Below are 21,673 nucleotides of genomic sequence, written 5' to 3'. Positions count from 1 at the left end.
GTCCTTAGCATCTCTAGGGATGATTGGGAAAGACTTTGGTCTGAAAACACCTAAAATTTACTCATAGGCCCTATACAGACTGCCAAAATAAAGCTGCTTCGAGTCACTTTGGAGGTATGGTGTTTACATGATGCATGTATCCAAGGAGTCTGGAAGCTGCACCAAAGCTGCACTCCAGTCCTTAGGACTGGACTGTGGCTTCGGTGCGGCTTCTGGACTCTTAGGATGCATATATCATTGAAACATCGTGCCTCCAAAGTGACTTGAAGCAGCTTTATTTTGGCTGTCTGTATCAGGCCATAGTCACTGTCCTTTGTGCTTAGAATGAGTTGCAGTGAGTTCAAGCTCACAAGCTCCTGCTGGAGTATGTTCATGGTGCGACCAGAAAGCTTCTGTTTTAGATGATTAAGTTTAGTGTATTGTTTGAACCCTAAACTGAACCCATATGAAGCAAGATGGTTAAAAACGAGAAAGAATAGCAAACAGTGATTTGATGTTGGCTTATGATCATAGTTAAGTTGAACCGAAGTTGTTTGGGTTAAGGCGCCATGTAAACTGAAGCAAAAACTCTTCATTATTGTTTGTGAACATGTTCCATGATGTGTCTTCTGTGCATTTGCACCTGAGGATGGTGTGGAGTCAGGACACGGTTACATGGAGGGTAAGGGTGGAAATCATCTGCCCATTTTAAAAATGTGAACCAAGTATTAGTTCCTAATCTTTGGAAAGGGGAGTAATAATGCAGGAAGCACCAATATTATTATTATTATTATTATTATTAACCTTTATTTATAAAGCGCTGTAAATTTACACAGCGCTGTACATACAATCTTTTTAATTGGACGGTTCCCTACCCTCAGGCTTATACATTTATTCCTTTGAGAATTGAATCTTGTCATATTTTGAACAGTAAAAAAGATGCGCAGGTCTTAATGCCTGACTAGATGCAGCACTTTGAAAACGAAAAGGCTTTTTCTTACTAAGAATGCAAGAACAGCTTCGTATATCAATATGTTCTGGGTTTTGGGGAGGGCTTTTAGGTCCTCTGTGGAAATCCTTTGTGGAAATCCTGCTACTTTTTTGTGTCTGGCTTTTACGTATGGGATTTCCTGTGCAGACTTTGGAACTTTCTAGAGCAGAGTCGATATCTTTTAGCAGGAGCTCCACCTTCTCCGCTGCTCATGTCAGTGCAAATTCCCCCCAATTCCCTCAATTACTTTTCGTCTTCTTGTTTGGTGAATAGCGTTACAAGCACTTACTCTTCCTTTACCTGAGATTGCATGTTTCCTCTTGTGCAATATTTTATTGCCATCTATATATTTCCAAACTTTGTAGGACTCATATTTCATTGCTTGCATTGCTGTACGCATTGAATCTGAGGGCCTGGTTGGCCCTAAACCTTTTATATATGGAATGTCTCCTCTAGTGCTGAAGTTCACTCTTACAATTTACTCTGTTTAGGAGACATTTAATGCTGACGCTTGCAAGCACTGTATTAAGGCTCACGCTGCAAAGCTGCAAAAATTGAGATGCTTGGTCTTGCAGTGAAGTTCACTGCTGTTTGTCCTCTTTCTCCTTGAATAAGATAATAGGGTTTCTGGAGCTTGGCACCTTCTGTAGAGGAATTGTTGGAGATGATAATACAGATTTTCACAACCTGAAGATCTCCAAATGACGCTGTGCTGCAAGTCCCATCAATACTAGCCAGGATGGTCAACAGTCAGGGATGCTGGGAGTTCACAGCCCAGTATCCTGGACCTTGCTTTTCTTTGCTCATATTAAGAGCCATAGGGCTGTTCATAACTTTCTCTTTGGTCACTTTGGCCTGTTACAGACAGGCCAAAATAAAGCTGCTTCGAGTCACTTTGGAGGTATGGTATTTCAATGAAGCATGAGTCCTAAGAGTCTGGAAGCTACACCAAAGCTGCACTCCAGCCCTTAGGACTGGAGCGTGGCTTTGGTGAGGCTTTTGGACTCTTAGGACGCATGTATCATTGAAATACCATACCTCCAAAGTGACTCGAAGCAGCTTTATTTTGGCCTGTCTGTAACAGGCCCTAGTTGTAATGTTGGTTTGCCAAGCCCATGGTCACCAGGTTCTCTGTCGTGGAACTGCATTATGTACCACCATGTTTGGGTAGTAATACTGCTAGTATTTAAAGGACTATATAGATAGTGTTGGGCGTTGTGTTGATACGTGTTGGTTGTCCTTAATTGAATTTTACCCTGTGCTGTTTTATTTCAGTTTTGTAGGAAATTACTTAAAGGAACAAACACCACTGTTTTATTGTTGGTACGGTGTCTTATACTGGTATGAAATCGGCTGGCATAGGCCACTGCGTAGCTTTTAAAAATCAGTATATAGTTGATGCTGCATATTGGGTCTCTCTTACTTGAAATGCTTGGGACCGGAAGCGTTTCGGCTATTTTTTGTGTTACTTTTGAATATCTGTCTCTGCTTATTTATACGTAAAGATGTATCATGGAGATGGGACCCACCTCTAAATAGAAAACGCATTCATGTTTTTATAGATGTGGTAGGAAATGCAGGTAGGCTTTCCCGTGGGCTTGAACAAATCCCAGAAACTAAACCTGGAATTAAACAAAATTGCTTAAATCAAAACGGTTTAAGCCGTTCAGTAACTGATCCAACTGTTCTATTAACTGGTATTGAGCAAGCTAATAGTATAATCTGTTGATAATACAGGCCATTCGGGAGAGCGGTGACAACTTTTCCTTTCCGTAGCGTTCTAGCAGGTCTGTTTGTATGGAACGGGGAGCGTGCAACTGCCAAAAGTGAGTTGAAAAGTTGAGATGCCATACATAGCTGCTGCTTTAGCCACAGGGCTCTTCCTGCTTCGTCGGCTGAGTTGCTTTGACTCGCTTGGATTTGTATAGAAAAAGGCAACCCTGGCTGCTCGAGAACGCCGTTGAACTAAGTCCCAGGTAGTGTTTACTATCTGGCATCCATCTTCTGGACTCAGAGTTTGAGTAACTACAGAGGTCTCTCCACATTTGCTGGGCTTAGGGGCGAAGGAAGCCCCGCGAATGTGGGAAAACTGCAAATAAAACAGATGCAGCAAACTTTAACGTGAGAATTGTCCCCGGCTATTGTTGGTACTATAACCATTGAGTCTGTATAAAATGATTTTGTATTATATAATTCGACCAACTGTTGATTTACACAAACAAATCAGTCTCCCAACCTTGTAGGGCAGTCACTTTTTAGATGATATAGATTGCGTCATAATTAATATACATAGTAAATATAAAGTTGAGATATGATATAACTCCTTCCGAAGATATTTTGATAGTAGATAGTCAATTATCTTTGTTATACCTATATATTTATTATACTGTTAAATCCATTTCGGGGCACGTCTCTGGATTTTATCCTTGACATTTATATGCACATATGTATTCATGCGATATGCTAGAATATAATGTTTCCAATGGATGCAATGCAGTGTAATTTTTGTAGACATTTTATTAGTTTGTACTGACCGTGTGCCATAATAAATTGTTTGTACAGCGCTGTGTACATTTACAGTCCTTTAATAATAATAATAATAATAATAATAATGTATTTGTATTTGCAAATAAACACGACAGAACACCCTTCTAGGAATCTCCAGGTCCTCCAGCGCAACTCTGTGGTCAGTATCCACCAGATGTTGACTATAGAATTGCACTGGAGGACCTACAAATGCCTAGAGAAGTCTAGGTCTTAGATTGCAACTCTATGGTCAGTCTTTGGAAGAGTTATGCTGGAAGAGCCAGAGATTCCTAGAGGGACATACTGACCAAATCCATGAATAATCAAAGCCGCAAAAGTCAAAGACGTAGTGGGCCTACGGTACCAGCATGTGCCATAAACTGGAGCTGATCTAGGCGTATAGGCAAAACGGCTTCCTCTTTTTAAAGTCACGACTATGCCATCTTGGTAAAAAATGGAAACCATTTGGAACAGACTAGGTCCATTTCCATTTGGGGCTGTAATTATCTTTGAACGGTTTAACACAGCAACAAGGTCCTGAAATGTTCTTCATTGTGGTGTTTCACTAACTCTGTTTGGTAAAAAGAAAAATGCTTGCTCATGTGGAGGAGGAGGATAGTCACTGAATGAGGGGGAATGAGTGCCAAAGGTTCTTCTGAGCGCTAGAAGTTCACAACTTTGCTGCCAAGAAAAACTCCAAAACAAAACCAAAACTGAAGGAATTAAAGCTGTTGTTGAAGACAACAGGGTTCTGTCTCCCTCTTTAGGTCACATGCGACATCAGTTTTGTTTTCTGTTTTTAAACCTCGAACCTAGAATCGTAGAGTCGGAAGAGACCCCAAGGGCCATCTAGTCCAGCTCCCTGCCATGCAGGAACTCACAAGCAAAGCATCCCCGAGAGATGGCCATCCAGCCTAGAATCAGTCATAGAGTTGGAAGAGACCGCAAGAGCCATCCAGCCCAACCCCATTCTGCTATGCAGGAACTCACAGGCAAAGCATCCCAAGAGATGGACATCCAGCCTCTGTTTAAAGGCCTCCAAAGAGGGGAGACTCCACCACTCTCTGAGGAAGGAGTGTGTCCCACTGTTGAAGAGCCCTTACTCTCAGGAAGTTCCTCCTAACGTTGAGCTGGAATCTCTTTTCCTGCAGTTTGCATCCATTGCTCCGGGTCCTAGTCTCTGGAGCAGCAGAAAACAAGCTTGCTCCCTCCTCAATATGACATCCCTTCAAATATTTAAACAGGGCTATCATATCACCTCTTACCTTCTCTTCTCCAGGCTAAAGTTCCCCAGCTCCCTGAGTCTTTCCTCATAGAGCATGGTTTCCAGATCCTTCACCATTTTGGTTGCCCTCCTTTGGACATGTTCTAATTTCTCCACATCCTTTTTGAATTGTGGTGCCCAGAACTGGACACAGTATTCCAGGTGCGGCCTGACCAAAGCAGAATAGAGTGGCACTATTACTTCCCTTGATCTAGACACTATACTTTTATTGATGCAGCCTAAAATCACATTGGCCTTGTTAGCTGCCATATCGCACTGTTGACTCATGTTGAACTTGTGGTTTACTTGGACTCCTAGATCCCTTTCACATGTAGTCTTGTTCAGCCAGGTTTCGCCCATCCTATAACTGTGTATTTTATTTTTCCGCCCTAAGTGCAGTACCTTACATTTCTCCTGTTTAAAGACCTCCAAAGGAGACTCCACCACTCTCCAAGGGAGTGTTGTCCACTGTCCAGCAGCCCTTACTATCAAGACGTTCTTCCTAATGTTGAGGTGGAGTCTCTTTTCCTGTAACTTGAATCCATTGCTCCGATTCTCTGGAGCAGCAGAAAACAAGCTTGCTCCCTCCTCAGTATGACATACATCCCTGAAATGCTTAAACAGGACTATCAGATCACCTCTTATCCATCTCTTCTTAGGGGGAAATGCTTTGTGAGGACTAAAATCTATGTTCTGCTTACTGATCTTACTGGAGAGGCAGAAAGCTTTCCTCCTGTGGCTTGGATCATGTCCGCAGTATCACTTACACAGCTGCTAAATTTTGCAAACCTGGAACACAGCTATGGCTTCCAGCTGGATCAGTGCCTCCGTCTGCTTTTGTCCTTTAACTCAGTCTCATTCTGCCGTCCCACAGAACTTAAACCCAGACTTCCCATAGCACCAAATTGTAAGCTTTTCTCTGTTTTTGAATGAAGGAAAAATTGGCTCCAACTACGGGGTGTGAATTTGCCTTGGCTGCTGGACGGCCAGGAATTAAACACCTCTCTGAAACTGCAAGGCGGGTTCAGTCCAGGTTTTGAGTTAGTGAATTTTGAATTGATGAGTCAGGACGTCTTGGACATGGTTCCACTCTTTCTGTTTTCTATTGCGCCTTTCACTACTTAGTCAGATGCTGGCATGGAAGAGAGTGGGGTACATTCTCTGAAGATGCCAGCCACAGATGCTGGCGAAACGTCAGGGATAAACTCTTTGAGAACATGGCCACATTGCCTGAAAAACCCACAAGAAACTAAAGATTGTCCTGTTCGGAGCTCTTTAGGAGTTAGCTTTTCAGTTCGATCGTGAAGCAAACTGGGAACTGGCAAAACGTTTAATACTGGAATGGTATGAGGAGAGGAGAGCCAGCTTCTGGGATAGTGGTGCCGCCTTATAATTAATAGTGAATTGCAATAGGATTATTTAATTAATCATCGTTTGGGAGAAGAGAAATCTTGCCAGAAGACAAAGCCATAGCACCTAAGGGATGAAAAGAACGTTACTTGGAATGAACAGCTTGGGATTTTATGAAAGACAGACATGTCTCACTTAAAGCCTGTTGTAGAGAAGCTCCTTTTTGCAAAGTGTTTGTATGCAATGAAAATGTTAAACTGTTCTTCATGTTTGTGGTGTAGGAACCTATCCCAATTCTTTCCATGTTCTTTCTGCCTCTGATACCAAAGTGTCTGTTAAAGAAGTAATGCACATGAACACATCTACTTTGTTAGCTAAAGTATAATTGTAACTGTCTGATGTTGGCACTTTGGGTATTGAATATTGGCTTTGTGCCGTTCACCTTAACCTTATAATGTAGTAGTGCCATCATAAGGAAGTATGTGAACATGAAGTCGAAGTATGTGAATAATTTTAGGAAGCTCTGTGTGCTGGTTATGAATGAAATGCAAGGCATGTGCTTGATGTTACGTTTCTTCAAGTTGACTCTGGCTCATGGCAACCCTACCCTAGATTTTTCTTGGCAAGATTTATCCAGAAGAAGTTTGCCATTGCCTTCCCTAATAATAATAATAATAATAATAATAATAATAATAATAATAATACTTTATTTCTATTTATTTCCTTGAAGGCTGTGAGAGTATGACCTGCCCAAAGTCAGCCAGTGGGTTTTCATGGCTGGTTGGGGATTGAACTCTGGTCTCTTGGATTTCAAGTTCAACAACTCAGGCCGCTCTATCTACCCCACTGGACCCAGGCAAATACCTAACAATGTCTTTTCCTTTCCTTTTTTTTAAACAGAGCTTAACAAAAACCCAGTGGAAGGCTTTTCAGCAGGCTTAATAGATGACAACGATCTCTATCGATGGGAAGTCCTCATTATTGGCCCTCCAGATACACTGTAGTAAGTAGCCACATATTTTAAAACCAAACCAAACCTCATCACTTAAATACCTAATGTTTTGTGAACTGCCGTATATACTCGACTATAAGTCGACCTCATGTATAAATCAAGGGCGAATTTTGGGCCAGAGTTATGGATTTTGCTATGACCTGTGGATAAGTCGAGGGTAAAACTTAGCAGCATATAGCAAAGGATCTAAATTCCAGCAGACATAATTCTTTGTGCTTACTCTTAAGGCTGGATGGATGGCAGTAGAGGGGGGTCAGATTATTCTCTTGCTTTTCTCCAGGGGATGGTTCCTTCTTTTCAATAAGACTTAAGATACAGTACTTCACATTGACCCATGGATAAGTCAACTCAGGTTTTTGGGGTCAATTTTTTGACCCAAATTTCTAGACTTATACATGAGTATATACAGTTCCAGGTCCTGATCTCTGAAGCAGCAAAAAACAAGCTTGTTCTCTCCTCAATATGACATCCCTTCAAATATTTAAACAGGGCTATCATATCACCTCTTAACTGTCTCTTCTCCAGGCTAAACATCCCCAGCTCCCTAAGTTCTTCCTTATAGGGCATGGTTTCCAGACCCTTCACTATTTTAGTCGCCCTCCTTTGGACACATGGCTCCAGTTTCTCAATGTCCTTTTTGAATTGAGTGCCCAGAACTGGACACAGTATTCCAGGTGGAGCCAGACCAAAGCAGAATAGAGTGAAACTATTACTTCCCTTGATCTAGACCAGTGGTTCCTAACCTGTGGGTCGGGACCCCTTTGGGGGTCAAATGACCCTTTTATGGGGGTCGCCTAAGACCATTGGAAAACACCTATTTAATTACAGTTATGAAGTAGCAACAAAAATAATTTCATGGGTTTGGGTCACCACAACATGAGGAACTGTATTAAAGGGTCGCGGCATTAGGAAGGTTGGGAACCACTGATCTAGGCATTATACTTCTATTGGTGCAGCCTAAAATTGCATTGGCCTTGTTAGCTGCCACATCTCACTGTTGACTCATGTTCAACTTGTGGTCTACTTGAACTCCTAGATCCCTTTCACACGTAGTTTCATTCAGCCAGGTGTTCCCCATCCTATATCTTCCTCTGCTTCTCAAACCGTTTTTGTCCCGAAGAAGAAGAGAAAGACAAGGAGGGCACTTGGAGAAGCTGCCTCTCCCTTAGGGAGGAAGAGGAGAGCAGGGAAACTTGCTTTATCATGGCCTCTGGTGGGGCTCATCCCAAGCCGCCATTGCTTCTTCCCCTACCCATCCTAACACTGCCCCAGTTCTTGGGACAAGATGATGTTGCAACCTCAACCAGAATGCCTCCTCACTCAGTGCACATGGTGGCTAAATGAGAGCCAGTGTCTCCAGTGGTCTCTGGTGAAAGAGGGGGCCGGCAGCACCTCTTCCTTGGGACCATCATCACTGTCAGGTTGGTTTCCTCGGAGACAGTGTGGCTGTGTATGAAATAGTACAGTGCGCCCTTGCCTTACGCGGGGGATCCATTTCAGTCCTCCTCCCGCACATAAGGTAAATTCTGCGTATGATCGAGCCCCATTCATTTGAATGAGGTGCACACCCCACTCGCCAAGTCGGCGTATGGGGAGCTGACATATGGCGCGGGTGCGCTGTATGTGTAAAATTTACTCATGTGTTAAGTACTGAACTTATTTAAATAAAACTGTTCTAATTTGAATAATGTTATTTCCTTATAAAATGTTAAAACATTAATATACCTGAATGTGCCAAAGAAAATGTGCACACTAAACACACAAAATGTTTTTATTCATATACTATGTGGTGGGGGGGGGGATGCTCACATGTAGTTGTAAAGGGGGGAAAGTTTGAGATCCACTGCCTTAGAGCCATTATTGTACACAGTTTCCTTCGTTTTGAAGGTAATGCGATAAACTCGCTCTGCCAAATGCAGTATATTGGAAGCTTAGCAAGCAGAACTGGTTGCCTCTCACTTGACACTATTCTTTTTTTCCCTGCAAGGGACAAAATTGTGTTATGAATACCTGCAGAAAGAAAAATGCAAATGTAGGCTTTCTCTTAAAGATTTGAAGAAAGAGAGGAATGCATATATATATATATATATATATATATATATATATATATATATTCTAGACCTGCTGTTGATGGAAAGCCTGAAATAAGGTCACTTGCTCTTGAACAGATGTTGTACGCAAATGGTATCGATACGTGGATGTGCATGGCTTACGACTATTTACTGCTTGACAAGTACAAGTTCAGGCATTTGTCCTCGTGTTCATTCATTTTCACACCTGCCACGGACAAAATGCCGGTTTCGGCCCGCAGCCAAGAAATGGGTTGTTTCACTTCACAGGGACAAGGCAGCGTGCAGGTGGCTCTGTGACACTTGCTTTGTGACAGACGTCTGCCAGTCTTGCGCCCAGAGAGACATGAAAGCTTTTGTTACTCCATTATTTGATCTGGACATTACTGTTTGAGACAGTGCTGGGGAAAAATCTATTAAATGTGATACCCAGGATGTACGCATTTCATCCTAGTCTATAAAATGGGATTTCTTTCTAGGTTAATATACTTGCCCCTCTCTTTTAACTCTTGTTTTTCCCTTTGTCGTGTTGTGGGCTATATCTAGGCTACAGACATATGGATTTAGTGGCAATTCCTTATCCGCATGTTTGGGGTCAGGATTGATAAAGCTTAATGTAGAAAGCTTATTACAGCTACCATTAATACGGACCCCTGTGTTTAACATCCCAGGATTCCCATCCTCTTTACTGTTATGTTGTCATTGGATATTATTTATCATTACGATTATTAATTTGGGAATTTCAAGTTGGAGGGAAGGATAATGGGTTTTATTCAATATTTTATTGTGCTTTGTATTGTATTTTGTTCTCTTTGGAAGCCGTCTCGATCCAACCAGAGAGGCGGGATATAAATGAAAAGCAGGGGGAGTCAGGGTGGGATTTTTATAGATCAAGCATAGAATCGTAATGGGGATACACATTATATTTTGTCCCTTTCTAATGTTATATTAAGATCCATTCAGTCTTCAGGGTGAGCACAGTTTTTGCCTGCCAGAATTTTGTAAGTCCTTTGGCTTCGTTTTCCTTTGCTTCGTCCTTTACATCCTTCGTAAAGGATTACGAAGGATGTAAAGGACGTGGGTACCTTCGTGGGTAAATTTTAACCTCAGTTTACCCACGAATCATATCAAAATCCGTACTTTTACACACACACCCCATCTGCCTTTGACTTATATATAAGGTCAACTTATACACAAGCAATACAATTGGCCCTCCTTACCCACAAATTTTTTATCCACAGATTCAAGCACCCACAGCTTGAAAATATTACAAATAGCAAACCTTGATTTTGCCGTTTTATATAAGGGACTCCATATTGCTATGCCATTGTATTTAATGGGTCTTGAGCATCCACGGATTTTGTTATCCATGGGGGATCTTGGAACCAAAGCCCAGCGGATAACAAGGGCCCATTGTACAATCTCTTGAACACTGGCCTTTTCCAGACTGCCAAAATAAAGCTGCTTGGGGTCTCTTTGGAGGTATGCTGTTTAAATGATGCATGCACCAAAAGCTGCCCTCCAGTGCTTAGGAATGGAGTGTGGCTTTGGTGCGACCTCCGGACTCTTAGGACCCATGCGTCATTTAAAGAGCATACCTCCAAAGAGACCCGAAGCAGCTTTATTTTGGCAGTCTGGAACAGGCCACTGTTTTTATCAGACATGCTCTGTGATTTTTTTGTTCTAGGACAGGTTGACTAGTTCAAAGCAATGCTCAGATAAAACCAGGAGCCTTCTGAAGGCCAGTTAATAAGATGTCTGTCCATTTTTTTCAGTGAAGGTGGTGTTTTCAAGGCTCATCTTACGTTCCCAAAGGACTATCCACTCAGGCCGCCAAAAATGAAGTTTATCACAGAAATATGGCATCCAAACGGTAAGAGACTTGTCTTTTTCATGTAGTGTTCTGTCTCAGCTTAAAGAGTCTGGAGAATGTGGGATAGGATTGGCATCTTTACAGGTTTCAGTAGTACCAGACATCCGTCTGAAAAAGGAGGCTGATGGAAGCTACTTTCCTTACCACCACATCTCCCAAAATTCTTCTTGAAGATCATGGGAATCGTGTGGCGTAGCATAGGGCTTGTGGTGGAAGGGGGAGTTTATGGGAAATGGGGTGAAAATATCATTCAATTAAGATATTTTCATGAATGAGATAATGTCTGCCCAGACCCTCTTTCTCCAAAACTATCCCCATTCAGCAGATCCCCATCCTGGCTCTCAGGCAGCATTGCCAAAGAGCTGAGATTAGGAGGAAGACCCTAAAGGAAAGTCAGATTCCACCTATCTTCATCTGCCCATGAGTAGATGCATCCCACTAAGTGTTTGCTTTAACTGGAAAGTGGACTTACTGACCACGTAACTGAATGAATAAAGTGTTTTTGCCAGCGTGGGTGTTAGACTGAGGCATTGGGAAACTAGGGTTCGAATCTCTGCTCGGCCATGGAAACCCATTGGATAACTTGGGGCAAGTCACACTACGGAGTTTATCACACTGGGGCTAATTTCAGCATTAAAGAGAGATTAAAGTGCATTGAAAGCATCCTGCAAATAAAGCAAAAATGGCAAGTAATTACGCGAATGATTATCACAGGCAATTGTGCAAATCAAGCGATATCAGAAATGCATTGTTGCTGAAATCCCAAAAGTAAAGAGATGGATGTTAATTCTTCTTTGTGACCACTTTGATGGCGGGTTTTGTGCAACGTCGTGTAAAGCCGTTGTGCGTAATTAGGCGATTTTTCCGAGATATTCAGAGGATAAACTCCCGATCTCCGTCATGTGATAAACTCCACAGTCAGCCTCCAAGGAAGGCAATGGAAATGCCCCCCCCCCAAACAAATCTTGCCCCCAAAAATCCATGATGGGGAAAGGTACTTGGTCACAGTCTGATATTATAGAGTGGGTAGTGTGTATTTAGTAAAGTTTAAAAACAGGGGTCTTTGGTCTCCGGTGACTCTGGATAACTATCCTAAAGCAATCTTGGAGAAGTTGCTATTGGCCTCTATTTCCTATTTTCAAAGTGGAAATACTCGGTGCTTCGATTATAGAACAATTACTACGCATTATAAGGACTCAAAGTGCCTTTCTGCTCATGGATGTTGCTCGGAAAGATGCCCATAGTGACAAATTGTATGTAGAGTGGCTGTTGGATTTGTCAAAAGATACACCTACTCTGTACTAACGTTGTAGCAGCAAATTTCGTAATGTAAAGATGTGTGTCTATCCGAAATCTACTGCCGGTCAATAGAATTTTATTTTCATCTTTTATGCATCCATCTTTCAAAATATATATATATATATATTTACGATCATAATAATTACATCTTAATTGGGGCACGATGGATCAAGGGACATAACTGAGGTCAAAACTCCCCGTTCTTGTCCTATACCTTCCTTTGTACCATTTCCTGAAGAGAAATTTGCTCAGCCTCTACAAATGTTTCTCCCTTCTGTCTGGTAGTTGACAAAAATGGCGATGTCTGTATTTCCATCCTTCATGAACCTGGCGAAGACAAGTATGGCTACGAGAAACCCGAAGAGCGCTGGCTTCCCATCCATACTGTGGAAACTATAATGATCAGTGTAATTTCTATGCTGGCAGATCCCAACGGCGACTCTCCTGCGAACGTTGATGCAGCGGTATGACTTAATGTGGTTTGTAAATAGATCTCTTCCCAGCATTGTTGTTGGGTGGCAGGGATTGCATTAGGGATGGTTTTCGGGTTCTTGGCAAACAGATTTTGTAGTGATAAATGAGATCGGGATTGAAGAACAGTGGTGCGATAATAGCATTGCCATTGCAGAAACGAAACTCCTTCAAACTTTCACTGTCCGGATTTAGAGAAGACTAGTATCTCTCTATGAACTTTCACAGCTTGTCATATAATTTTCACCAAAGCAGGCTGAAAATATGGCTGCTTAAACCTGTGAATGAAACTTCCCTCGGAAGCCGATATACAAGCAATGTATATAATGTGTAAAGAGCCAGTGTGGTGTATTGGTTTGACTGTTGGGCTATGACTATGGAGACCAGGGTTCAAATCCCGGCTTGGTCATGTAAACCCATTGGGTGACCCAGGACGAGTCACACACACTCAGCCTCAGAGGATGGCAATGCCAAACCCCCTTTTGAAGAAACATGCCAAGAAAACCCCATGATAGGGTCGCCTTGGGAATGCCTTAAGTCAGAAATGACTTAAAAGCACACACAACAAATATGCTTATTGTGAAGTCGAAGGCTTTCATGGCCGGCATCTATAGTTTTTGTGGGTTTTTCAGGCCATGTGGACATGTTCTAGAAGAGTTTATTCCTGACGTTTCGCCAGCATCTATGGCTGGCGTCTTCAGAGAATGCTGGCGTGGAAGTGAGTGGGGTATATATATACTGTGTGATTCCAGGTTGGGAGGTGTGTATATATATATATATATACTCTACTCACTTCCATGCCAGCATTCTCTGAAGATGCCAGCCACAGATGCCAGCGAAACGTCAGGAATAAACTTCTAGAACATGGCCACAGAGCCCGAAAAACCCACAAAAACTATAAATATACTTACTGCTTCATAGCTATTATTTACAAGTTCTCACCCTCTCCAATTCAATTTTTGTGGCAACTGAGAGTTGTTGCTTGCTGGATGGTGTATACTCTTAATATAGTACTACATCTTGTGGGGCTCTTTTCTCTTGGAAGGATTTGGGCATCTTTAAACACATGACTTGTACCATGGGAGCATGGAATATTATTATATGACTCAGTAGTTTGGAATCAGTTTGCTGGTACTTCCCTGGTATGTTGAGCTTGGAAATGTCAGTGGCTGGAAAATTTTTCGAGAACTGAAAAGTGATAATCCAGGGAGTGAGGATTTAGCATTCTGCTTTGCTAGTTTTCCTTCCTGATATCAGGAAAAGCAGGATGATTATACACATTTGTTCAGGATGCTGATCCTGACACAAACTGTTCAGTCTTCCAGCACAAAGTATACACTCAAGTCTTGATCTCAGCATACTGAATGCATGGCTTGGAATGCATGGAGCAGAACATTTGTCCTTTCAAAAAACAAAACCTCCTGAATTTTAAATGGACAGTCTGTGAAGTTGCCTAGTAAGCTACAAATTAAAAATGACTGAAACTTCCCATTTAAAAGTGACAAATTTTCAGTTGCTCTTGTTGAAAATAAAAGCAAGTAAGGCCTGTTCCAGACTGCCAAAATAAAGCTGCTTGGGGTCTCTTTGGAGGTATGCTATTTAAAAGATGCATGGGTCCTAAGAGTCCGGAGGTTGCGCCAAAGCCACACTCCATTCCTAAGCACCGGAGTGCAGCTTTGGTGCAGCTTCCGAGTTCTTAGGGTGCATGCATCATTTAAACAGCATGCCTCCAAAGAGACCCGAAGCAGCTTTATTTTGGCAGTCTGGAACAGGCCTCAGTTTACTGTATAACACTCTTCAGATTTCTGGGGAGCTGGAAAAAATATGTGATACCGGGAGCTCATTTTAAATCTGGATTTGCCTTTGCAGAAAGAATGGAGGGAAGATAGAAACGGCGAATTCAAAAGGAAAGTTGCCCGCTGTGTAAGAAAAAGCCAAGAGACTGCTTTTGAGTGACACTCAGTTCAGCAGCTAGTAGCTTCACTTTTTTCAGGGTAAGTATTTCTTTTACATTGTAGACCGTCCTGTTATATTTTATGTTTTATTTGGTTTGTAAAGCAACAAGTACATGGAGAGCGCTATGTAAATAAATGATCATGGTGAATAATAATTAATAATAGTTGGAAAAAGGAAGTGGTATGGTCAATAGCAACAGTGTGTTATAAATCTGGAATGTATAACTGTGCCGTGTCTGGCGACAAGTTTTCTCTCCTTCAGACTATCTGTGGACTGCATCAACTGCACAAAACCACAGAATAAAATAACTTGAAGTGACCAGAATTATTTTTAATGTTAATAAGTTCAGGTGTCCCTGCAACCTATTTGAAAGGCAAGTTGCCAGTCCTGCTACTTTCCAAAAGAGATAATTCACCCCTTTGGAGGAAGAAGGTCAAGAAACTGATACTGTATATACTCATGTATAAGTCTAGAAATGTTAGTCAAAAAATTAGCCCCCAAAAACTGGGTCGACTTATCCACGGGTCAAAAAAAGGAACCACTTGCTTTCTCTGAGTAGAATGGTGAATGATAAGAGCTTAGTCCATTCCAGGAGCCCCTAGAAGAAACACCAACCCCTTCTACTCTGTCCAGCAAGGCATCACTTCTGACCTTTTTGAATGCCTGGATTGGAAAAGCACAAAGAGTTATGCCTGCCAGAACTGGCACAGAAGCTCTTTGGCATCGTTTCCTTACCTTCGTCCTTTATATCTTTTCATACATGCCTCTACGTTTTACCCTCGACTTATCCATGGGTCAGATCAAAATCCATAATTTTGAGCCCAAACCCTGCCCTCGGCTTAGACATGAGATTGACTTACAGTCGACTATATACGGTAGTTTGGGAAGTCCATAGGGGCCAAGGGCCACCAAAAAACCATACATGTCCTAGAGCCATATTTTTATCACCCCATAGGCAGTGAGGTAAGGATTGTCGTAATTCAAGTGTATATTTCCTATGTATCCTCCTTCTACGTTTGTTGTACAGACTCGCTGTTGTACAGACTTGCTTTATACGTCCCCATTATACATTTAGCCCAAAATCTTTAACGATGTTGTAGCTGGATTACATGTAAAATAAAGTTGCTATTGAGTGGGAGCTACAACAACAAATCCAAACAAGACACAAACTCTGGAATTGGAATAGAAACTCTTGACAGTAAATTACTCCATTGGGATCCATGTCTCCATTGTACAATAGCCCCATACTCCCTAGAAAAGTCAGGGAAGAGCCAGAGTGATGTAGCTGATAGGCAAGACTTAGGAGATCTGAAGTCGAACGCTTTCATGGCCGGCATCCATAGGAGCTTAATAAAGATAGGCTATCACTTATTAGTCCAGATGTGCCCACAGTGCATGGGGTTGATTTTAGAACTAGTCTAAAGGACAGAGATGCTTGTAATATTTCCAAAACTAGTACAAGGATGTGCAAACTTCTGTATAATTTTTTAAAAATCCAAAAACAGTGCTTTACTTTTGGCTTTGAGGAAATAAAAAGGGAAGTAGAGGTGGAATGGGAACAACTATTATGCTTCTCTGAAACATTCAGGATATGGGCTTGCTCTGCTCCATGGATGGGAGATCACTGGTATATAAGTATACTTGTCTCTCGATCTTCACTAGGGTTAGGGGCACAAGACCCCCGTGAATATGGGAAAACCACAAAGAAACAAAAACATCATTTTTTTACCTGAGAGGACACCTCTCTAGTAATCTCTAGGTCCTCCAACGCAACCCTGTGGTCAACGTCCAACAGACACTGACCATAGAACTGCACCGGAGGAACTACAAAGGCCTAGTAGAGTATTCTCTCTAGGAATCTCTAGGTCCTCCAGCGCAACTCTGTGGTCAACGTCCGACAGACACTGACCATAGAACTGCACCGGAGGAACTACAAAGGCCTAGTAGAGTATTCTCTCTAGGAATCTCTAGGTCCTCCAGCGCAACTCTGTGGTCAACGTCTGACAGACACTGACCATAGAACTGCACCGGAGGAACTACAAAGGCCTAGTAGAGTATTCTCTCTAGGAATCTCTAGGTCCTCCAGCGCAACTCTGTGGTCAACGTCCGACAGACACTGACCATAGAACTGCACCGGAGGAACTACAAAGGCCTAGTAGAGTATTCTCTCTAGGAATCTCTAGGTCCTCCAGCACAACTCTGTGGTCAACGTCTGACAGACACTGACCATAGAACTGCACCGGAGGAACTACAAAGGCCTAGTAGAGTATTCTCTCTAGGAATCTCTAGGTCCTCCAGCGCAACTCTGTGGTCAACGTCTGACAGACACTGACCATAGAACTGCACCGGAGGAACTACAAAGGCCTAGTAGAGTATTCTCTCTAGGAATCTCTAGGTCCTCCAGCACAACTCTGTGGTCAACGTCTGACAGACACTGACCATAGAACTGCACCGGAGGAACTACAAAGGCCTAGTAGAGTATTCTCTCTAGGAATCTCTAGGTCCTCCAGCGCAACTCTGTGGTCAACGTCCGACAGACACTGACCATAGAACTGCACCGGAGGAACTACAAAGGCCTAGTAGAGTATTCTCTCTAGGAATCTCTAGGTCCTCCAGCGCAACTCTGTGGTCAACGTCCGACAGACACTGACCATAGAACTGCACCGGAGGAACTACAAAGGCCTAGTAGAGTATTCTCTCTAGGAATCTCTAGGTCCTCCAGCGCAACTCTGTGGTCAACGTCTGACAGACACTGACCATAGAACTGCACCGGAGGAACTACAAAGGCCTAGTAGAGTATTCTCTCTAGGAATCTCTAGGTCCTCCAGCGCAACTCTGTGGTCAACGTCCGACAGACACTGACCATAGAACTGCACCGGAGGAACTACAAAGGCCTAGTAGAGTATTCTCCCTAGGAATCTCTAGGTCCTCCAGCGCAACTCTGTGGTCAACGTCTGACAGACACTGACCATAGAACTGCACTGGAGGAGCTACAAAGGCCTAGTAGAGTATTCTCTCTAGGAATCTCTAGGTCCTCCAGTGCAACTCGGTGGTCAACGTCCAACAGACACTGACCATAGAACTGCATTGGAGGAACTACAAAGGCCTAGTAGAGTATTCTCTCTAGGAATCTCTAGGTCCTCCAGCGCAACCCTGTGGTCAACGTCCAACAGATACTGACCATAGAACTGCATTGGAGGAACTACAAAGGCCTAGTAGAGTAATCTCTCTAGGAATCTCCAGGTCTTTCAGTGCAACTTTTACTTAAAGTTGACCATAGAGTGCACTGGAGGACCTAGAGATTCCTAAGAGAGAACATATTAATCAAATCCGTGAATAATGAAAGCCGCAAATATGGAGAGATGAATGTCCTGGATATAAATAGGAAAGAACTTTTTAAAAAATGTAATGGTACTTAAAACATCATATTCTTAGTACACATATCTTTGTTTACTGATATGATACAGAATATTCCCTGGCAAAGTCGTTCTATACAAATAAAACTGCTTTGCCGCATACTTGGTGCAAGAGTCGACACAACAGTAGCATTAATCCCACTTTTCACTTCTCCGGTCAGGATATGAGAGAAATTTGTCAGGGAGGATGACAGTAGTCTTTCCACACACACAAAGATCTAAAGTGGTGTAGTGGTCTGAATGCTGGACTACAACTCTGGAGACCAGGGTTCAATTCCCTGCTCAGCCATGAAATCCACCGGGTGACCTTAGACAAGCCACATGCTCTCAGCCTCAGAGGAAGGCAATAGCAAACTTCCTCTGAACAAACCTTACCATAACACCCCCCCCCCCCCCAGAATGGTTCTTCATAGGGTTGATAAGATAGCCCTGTTTAAATACTGAAAGGGATGCCATATTGAGGAGGGAGCAAGCTTGTTTTCTGCTGCTCCAGAGAACAGGACCCGGAACAATGGATGCAAGCTGCAAGAAAAGCGATTCCACCTCAATATTAGGAGGAACTTCCTGACAGTAAGGGCTGTTTGACAGTGGAATATACTCCTTCCTCAGAGTGTAGTGGAGTCTTTTTCTTTGGAGGTCTTTAATCAGAGGCTAGATGGCCATCTATTTGATATATTTTGATTGTTAGTTCCTGCATGGCAAAATGAGCTTGGACTGGATGGCCCTTGGGGTCTCTTCCAATTCTACGATTCTGTGATTCTCTGATAAGTTGGAAATGACTTTTAAGACACACAAGAACAACTACTATGACAGTACTCTTTCTACACACACAAAGATTTAATTGGAATGCATGGCACATCAATAAATTGTCCATCCACACTTTATACAAGGCTGCTCAACTCAACCTTTGAGTTTGGGGTTTCAGAAGTGCTTTGGGGCTGGCCAGTTTGCACTTTGCAAGCTGGCACGCTGTTCCTGCGGATGGTTTAGGTTACGGAGCTACCATCTTGTACTCCCAACTTACTGTTGATGGTCTGTTGGCGCTTTATTTTAGTAGCTGCTGCGGAGGAAAGAAACCTTGCCAGAATTTGCAGTTAAGTTGATGTGACAACTAAGGCTGTACGTGTGCCGAGCCTCAGCAAGAGAGCTCTGTCTCAGAGCTTTGACACTTCAGTTCCTCGGTGCAACTACTGCTCCCTTTTCCTTAAATACATCAAGATTTTAAGCAACAACCTACCCCCCAAAAAGTACACAACCAACCTACCCCCCAAAAAGTACACAACCTTTGTAAGATACCATAGGGCCTGAACAGACAGGCCAAAATAAAGCTGCTTCAGGTCATTTTGGAAGCATCCTGTTTAAATTATGCATGCGTTCTAAGAGAGTGGAAGCCGCACCAAAGCGCACTAAGGACTGGAGCGCAGCTTTGGGGCAGCTTCTGGCCTCTTAAGATGTGTGTGTCATTTAAACAGCATACCTCAGAGTGACCCGAAGCAGCTTTATTTTGGCTTGTCTGTTTAGGGCCATAGATATATTCGGTGGAAATAATGGAAAGGCACCTAAACATTTGTGTAATGAACAGATTCTCACATAGATATCCTTCCACACTTGCCAGCTGAGCGTCATGCACTTTGCATAGCATACCTGAGCAAGCCACATGATCATAAATGGCTTATAACATCTGTGTTGCTGAATACAAAATGTAGGCCTTGTCTAAAAACTGTTTAATATGTTGCATTTAACCCGAGCAGTTCAGCCGACGTAGCGTTTGAATGAGGATGTTTTTGCACGTGTTTCACATTTAACATTTTAGGATGAAGATGCTGTGCTTTTTACCTCTGGTTTGTCTGACGCTCTTCTCCTCTCGGCTTGCAGGTCTCCAATTGAGGAACATGGCACTGTTTTTCCTGCACTCTACCCACCTATTGCTGGACTTCTGTTTCTACCGAGTTGGCAGACACTGGCTGGAACTGGGCTGCAATAAAATACGCCAGTTATTAATGCTGACAAAGAGCCTAACAAGTGCCAACAAAGATTTGCGCATTTTGAAAACTAATGGAACTGCTTTAACCTTCAGGAAGAATTGTAAAGACGTGTACATAGCACAACATGATCCGGATAATATATATACTGTTCATGTACATCCACAAATACACCTTGTACCAAATAATGCTGTCTGGTAGCTAGAGTAAGAATCGTGTAAATTCTCAAGATTTTTAGCAGGTTTTCCTTCTACCCCCCATTTTTTTTTTCTTCTTATGAGTCTTTAAAAAATTCTTGTGAAGCATGTCAGACTAAAACAAATTAGGATTTAAAAACTACTATTCCATTTTAACTCTCTTTTTTCCCCTTTTCAGCCATTGAAGCTTCATTAAAATCTCTCACTTTAATAAAGTTTAATACCTTTGTAACTCCCTTCCCTCAACTTTTTTCAAATCAATAAAACACTGAGCTCTGTTACTTGATTCTACCAATGACTTGAGCACTGTCACCGGGAGGTGCGTTTTCCCCCCTTGTGTTTTGAACCAGCCGTGCTCATTTTTTGGCTTAGATGTAGCAGTAAAGCCTTTCCGCTGAGGAGTACCCTTGAGCCTCATACCTTTCCTCCAAAGGGCTGAGAGCATTTGCTTTGGAAGCGGTCGGCAGCGTAAGTTTATCCCAACATAGGTTGAACTGCTTTTTTTATTTCTTGCCTGGTTTGAAGTTGGATAAATAAAGGCATGCAGAACTGTAGGCTTTCAAATGAGTTCTGGTTTTGCTCTTAAATGCTATTCTCCTTTTTCTCTCCTTTCACTTAGTTCCCTCTCTTCCCCCTCCTTCATATTTCTTTGCCTTCCAATCTCCTGCAGGTTTTCCTCACTTAATGTATAAAGAGAAATTGCGATGTATATTTTCATGTAACTTGATTTTGGAATTCTGTCACCTTCTGTAGTGAGTTCTTCCAAAATATAAATTTTTCCAATAGCTTGGTGTCAAGTCGGCTGTCTCCAATCTCAACGCTGAAATACGCTTTCGGAAAGCCTTCGGCAAAACACCGGTGGCCAGTTTTCAATTGGCGGCAAGTTCCTGACAAGCAACTTTATAGACTGGTGAATTTTACGTGTGGCGAAGCTGGCTTGTCCAAAGAACGCCGAATGAGTTCTTTGAATCTCTGCAGATAATACATGAAGTAGCTGTAACCATTGCCTGAAACATCATCTTGGACAGAAGACGCAGAAGACAGAAGTAGACGTTACCTTTTACAGTGGTTGAGGAACTAAGTATAGTTGGCCCTCCTTATATGCAGATTTTTTTATACACGGATTCATATTGAGTGTAATTTCCATCCATGGCTCTGGGTCCTATTCTCTGGAGCAGCAGGAAACAAGCTTGCTCTCTCCTCAGTATGCCATCCCTTCAAGTATTTAAACAGGGCTATCATATCTCCTCTTAACCTTCTCTTCTCCAGGCTAAACATCCCCAGCTCC

At 42.5% G+C, this 21,673-nt stretch overlaps 1 protein-coding gene across 3 annotated transcripts in view; it reads left to right on the top strand.

The window, feature by feature from the left end:
* Positions 1 to 21,170, top strand: part of LOC149287130 (ubiquitin-conjugating enzyme E2 G1) — a 36,414-nt gene extending 15,244 nt beyond the window's left edge. For 2 of the 3 annotated variants that reach the window (XM_089493347.1, XM_089493348.1), the window contains exons 2-6: positions 7,011 to 7,113; positions 10,972 to 11,064; positions 12,649 to 12,827; positions 14,704 to 14,828; positions 20,082 to 21,170. In XM_089493347.1, the coding sequence (XP_089349473.1) occupies positions 7,056 to 7,113; positions 10,972 to 11,064; positions 12,649 to 12,827; positions 14,704 to 14,790 (417 nt within the window). In that variant the 5' untranslated portion in view covers positions 7,011 to 7,055 and the 3' untranslated portion in view covers positions 14,791 to 14,828; positions 20,082 to 21,170. Of the gene's footprint in view, positions 1 to 7,010; positions 7,114 to 10,966; positions 11,065 to 12,648; positions 12,828 to 14,703; positions 14,829 to 20,081 lie in introns of all 3 variants that reach the window. The other variant, XM_089493346.1, reaches the window with a different exon arrangement.
* The last annotated feature ends 503 nt before the right edge of the window (positions 21,171 to 21,673 follow it).

The sequence above is a fragment of the Sceloporus occidentalis genome, unplaced genomic scaffold, assembly GCF_023333645.1.
Source record: "Sceloporus occidentalis isolate IW3139 unplaced genomic scaffold, rSceOcc1.0.p SCAF_64, whole genome shotgun sequence".
NCBI classification, from domain to species: Eukaryota; Metazoa; Chordata; class Lepidosauria; order Squamata; family Phrynosomatidae; genus Sceloporus; species Sceloporus occidentalis.
This window is presented reverse-complemented; position numbering and strand designations above follow the sequence as displayed.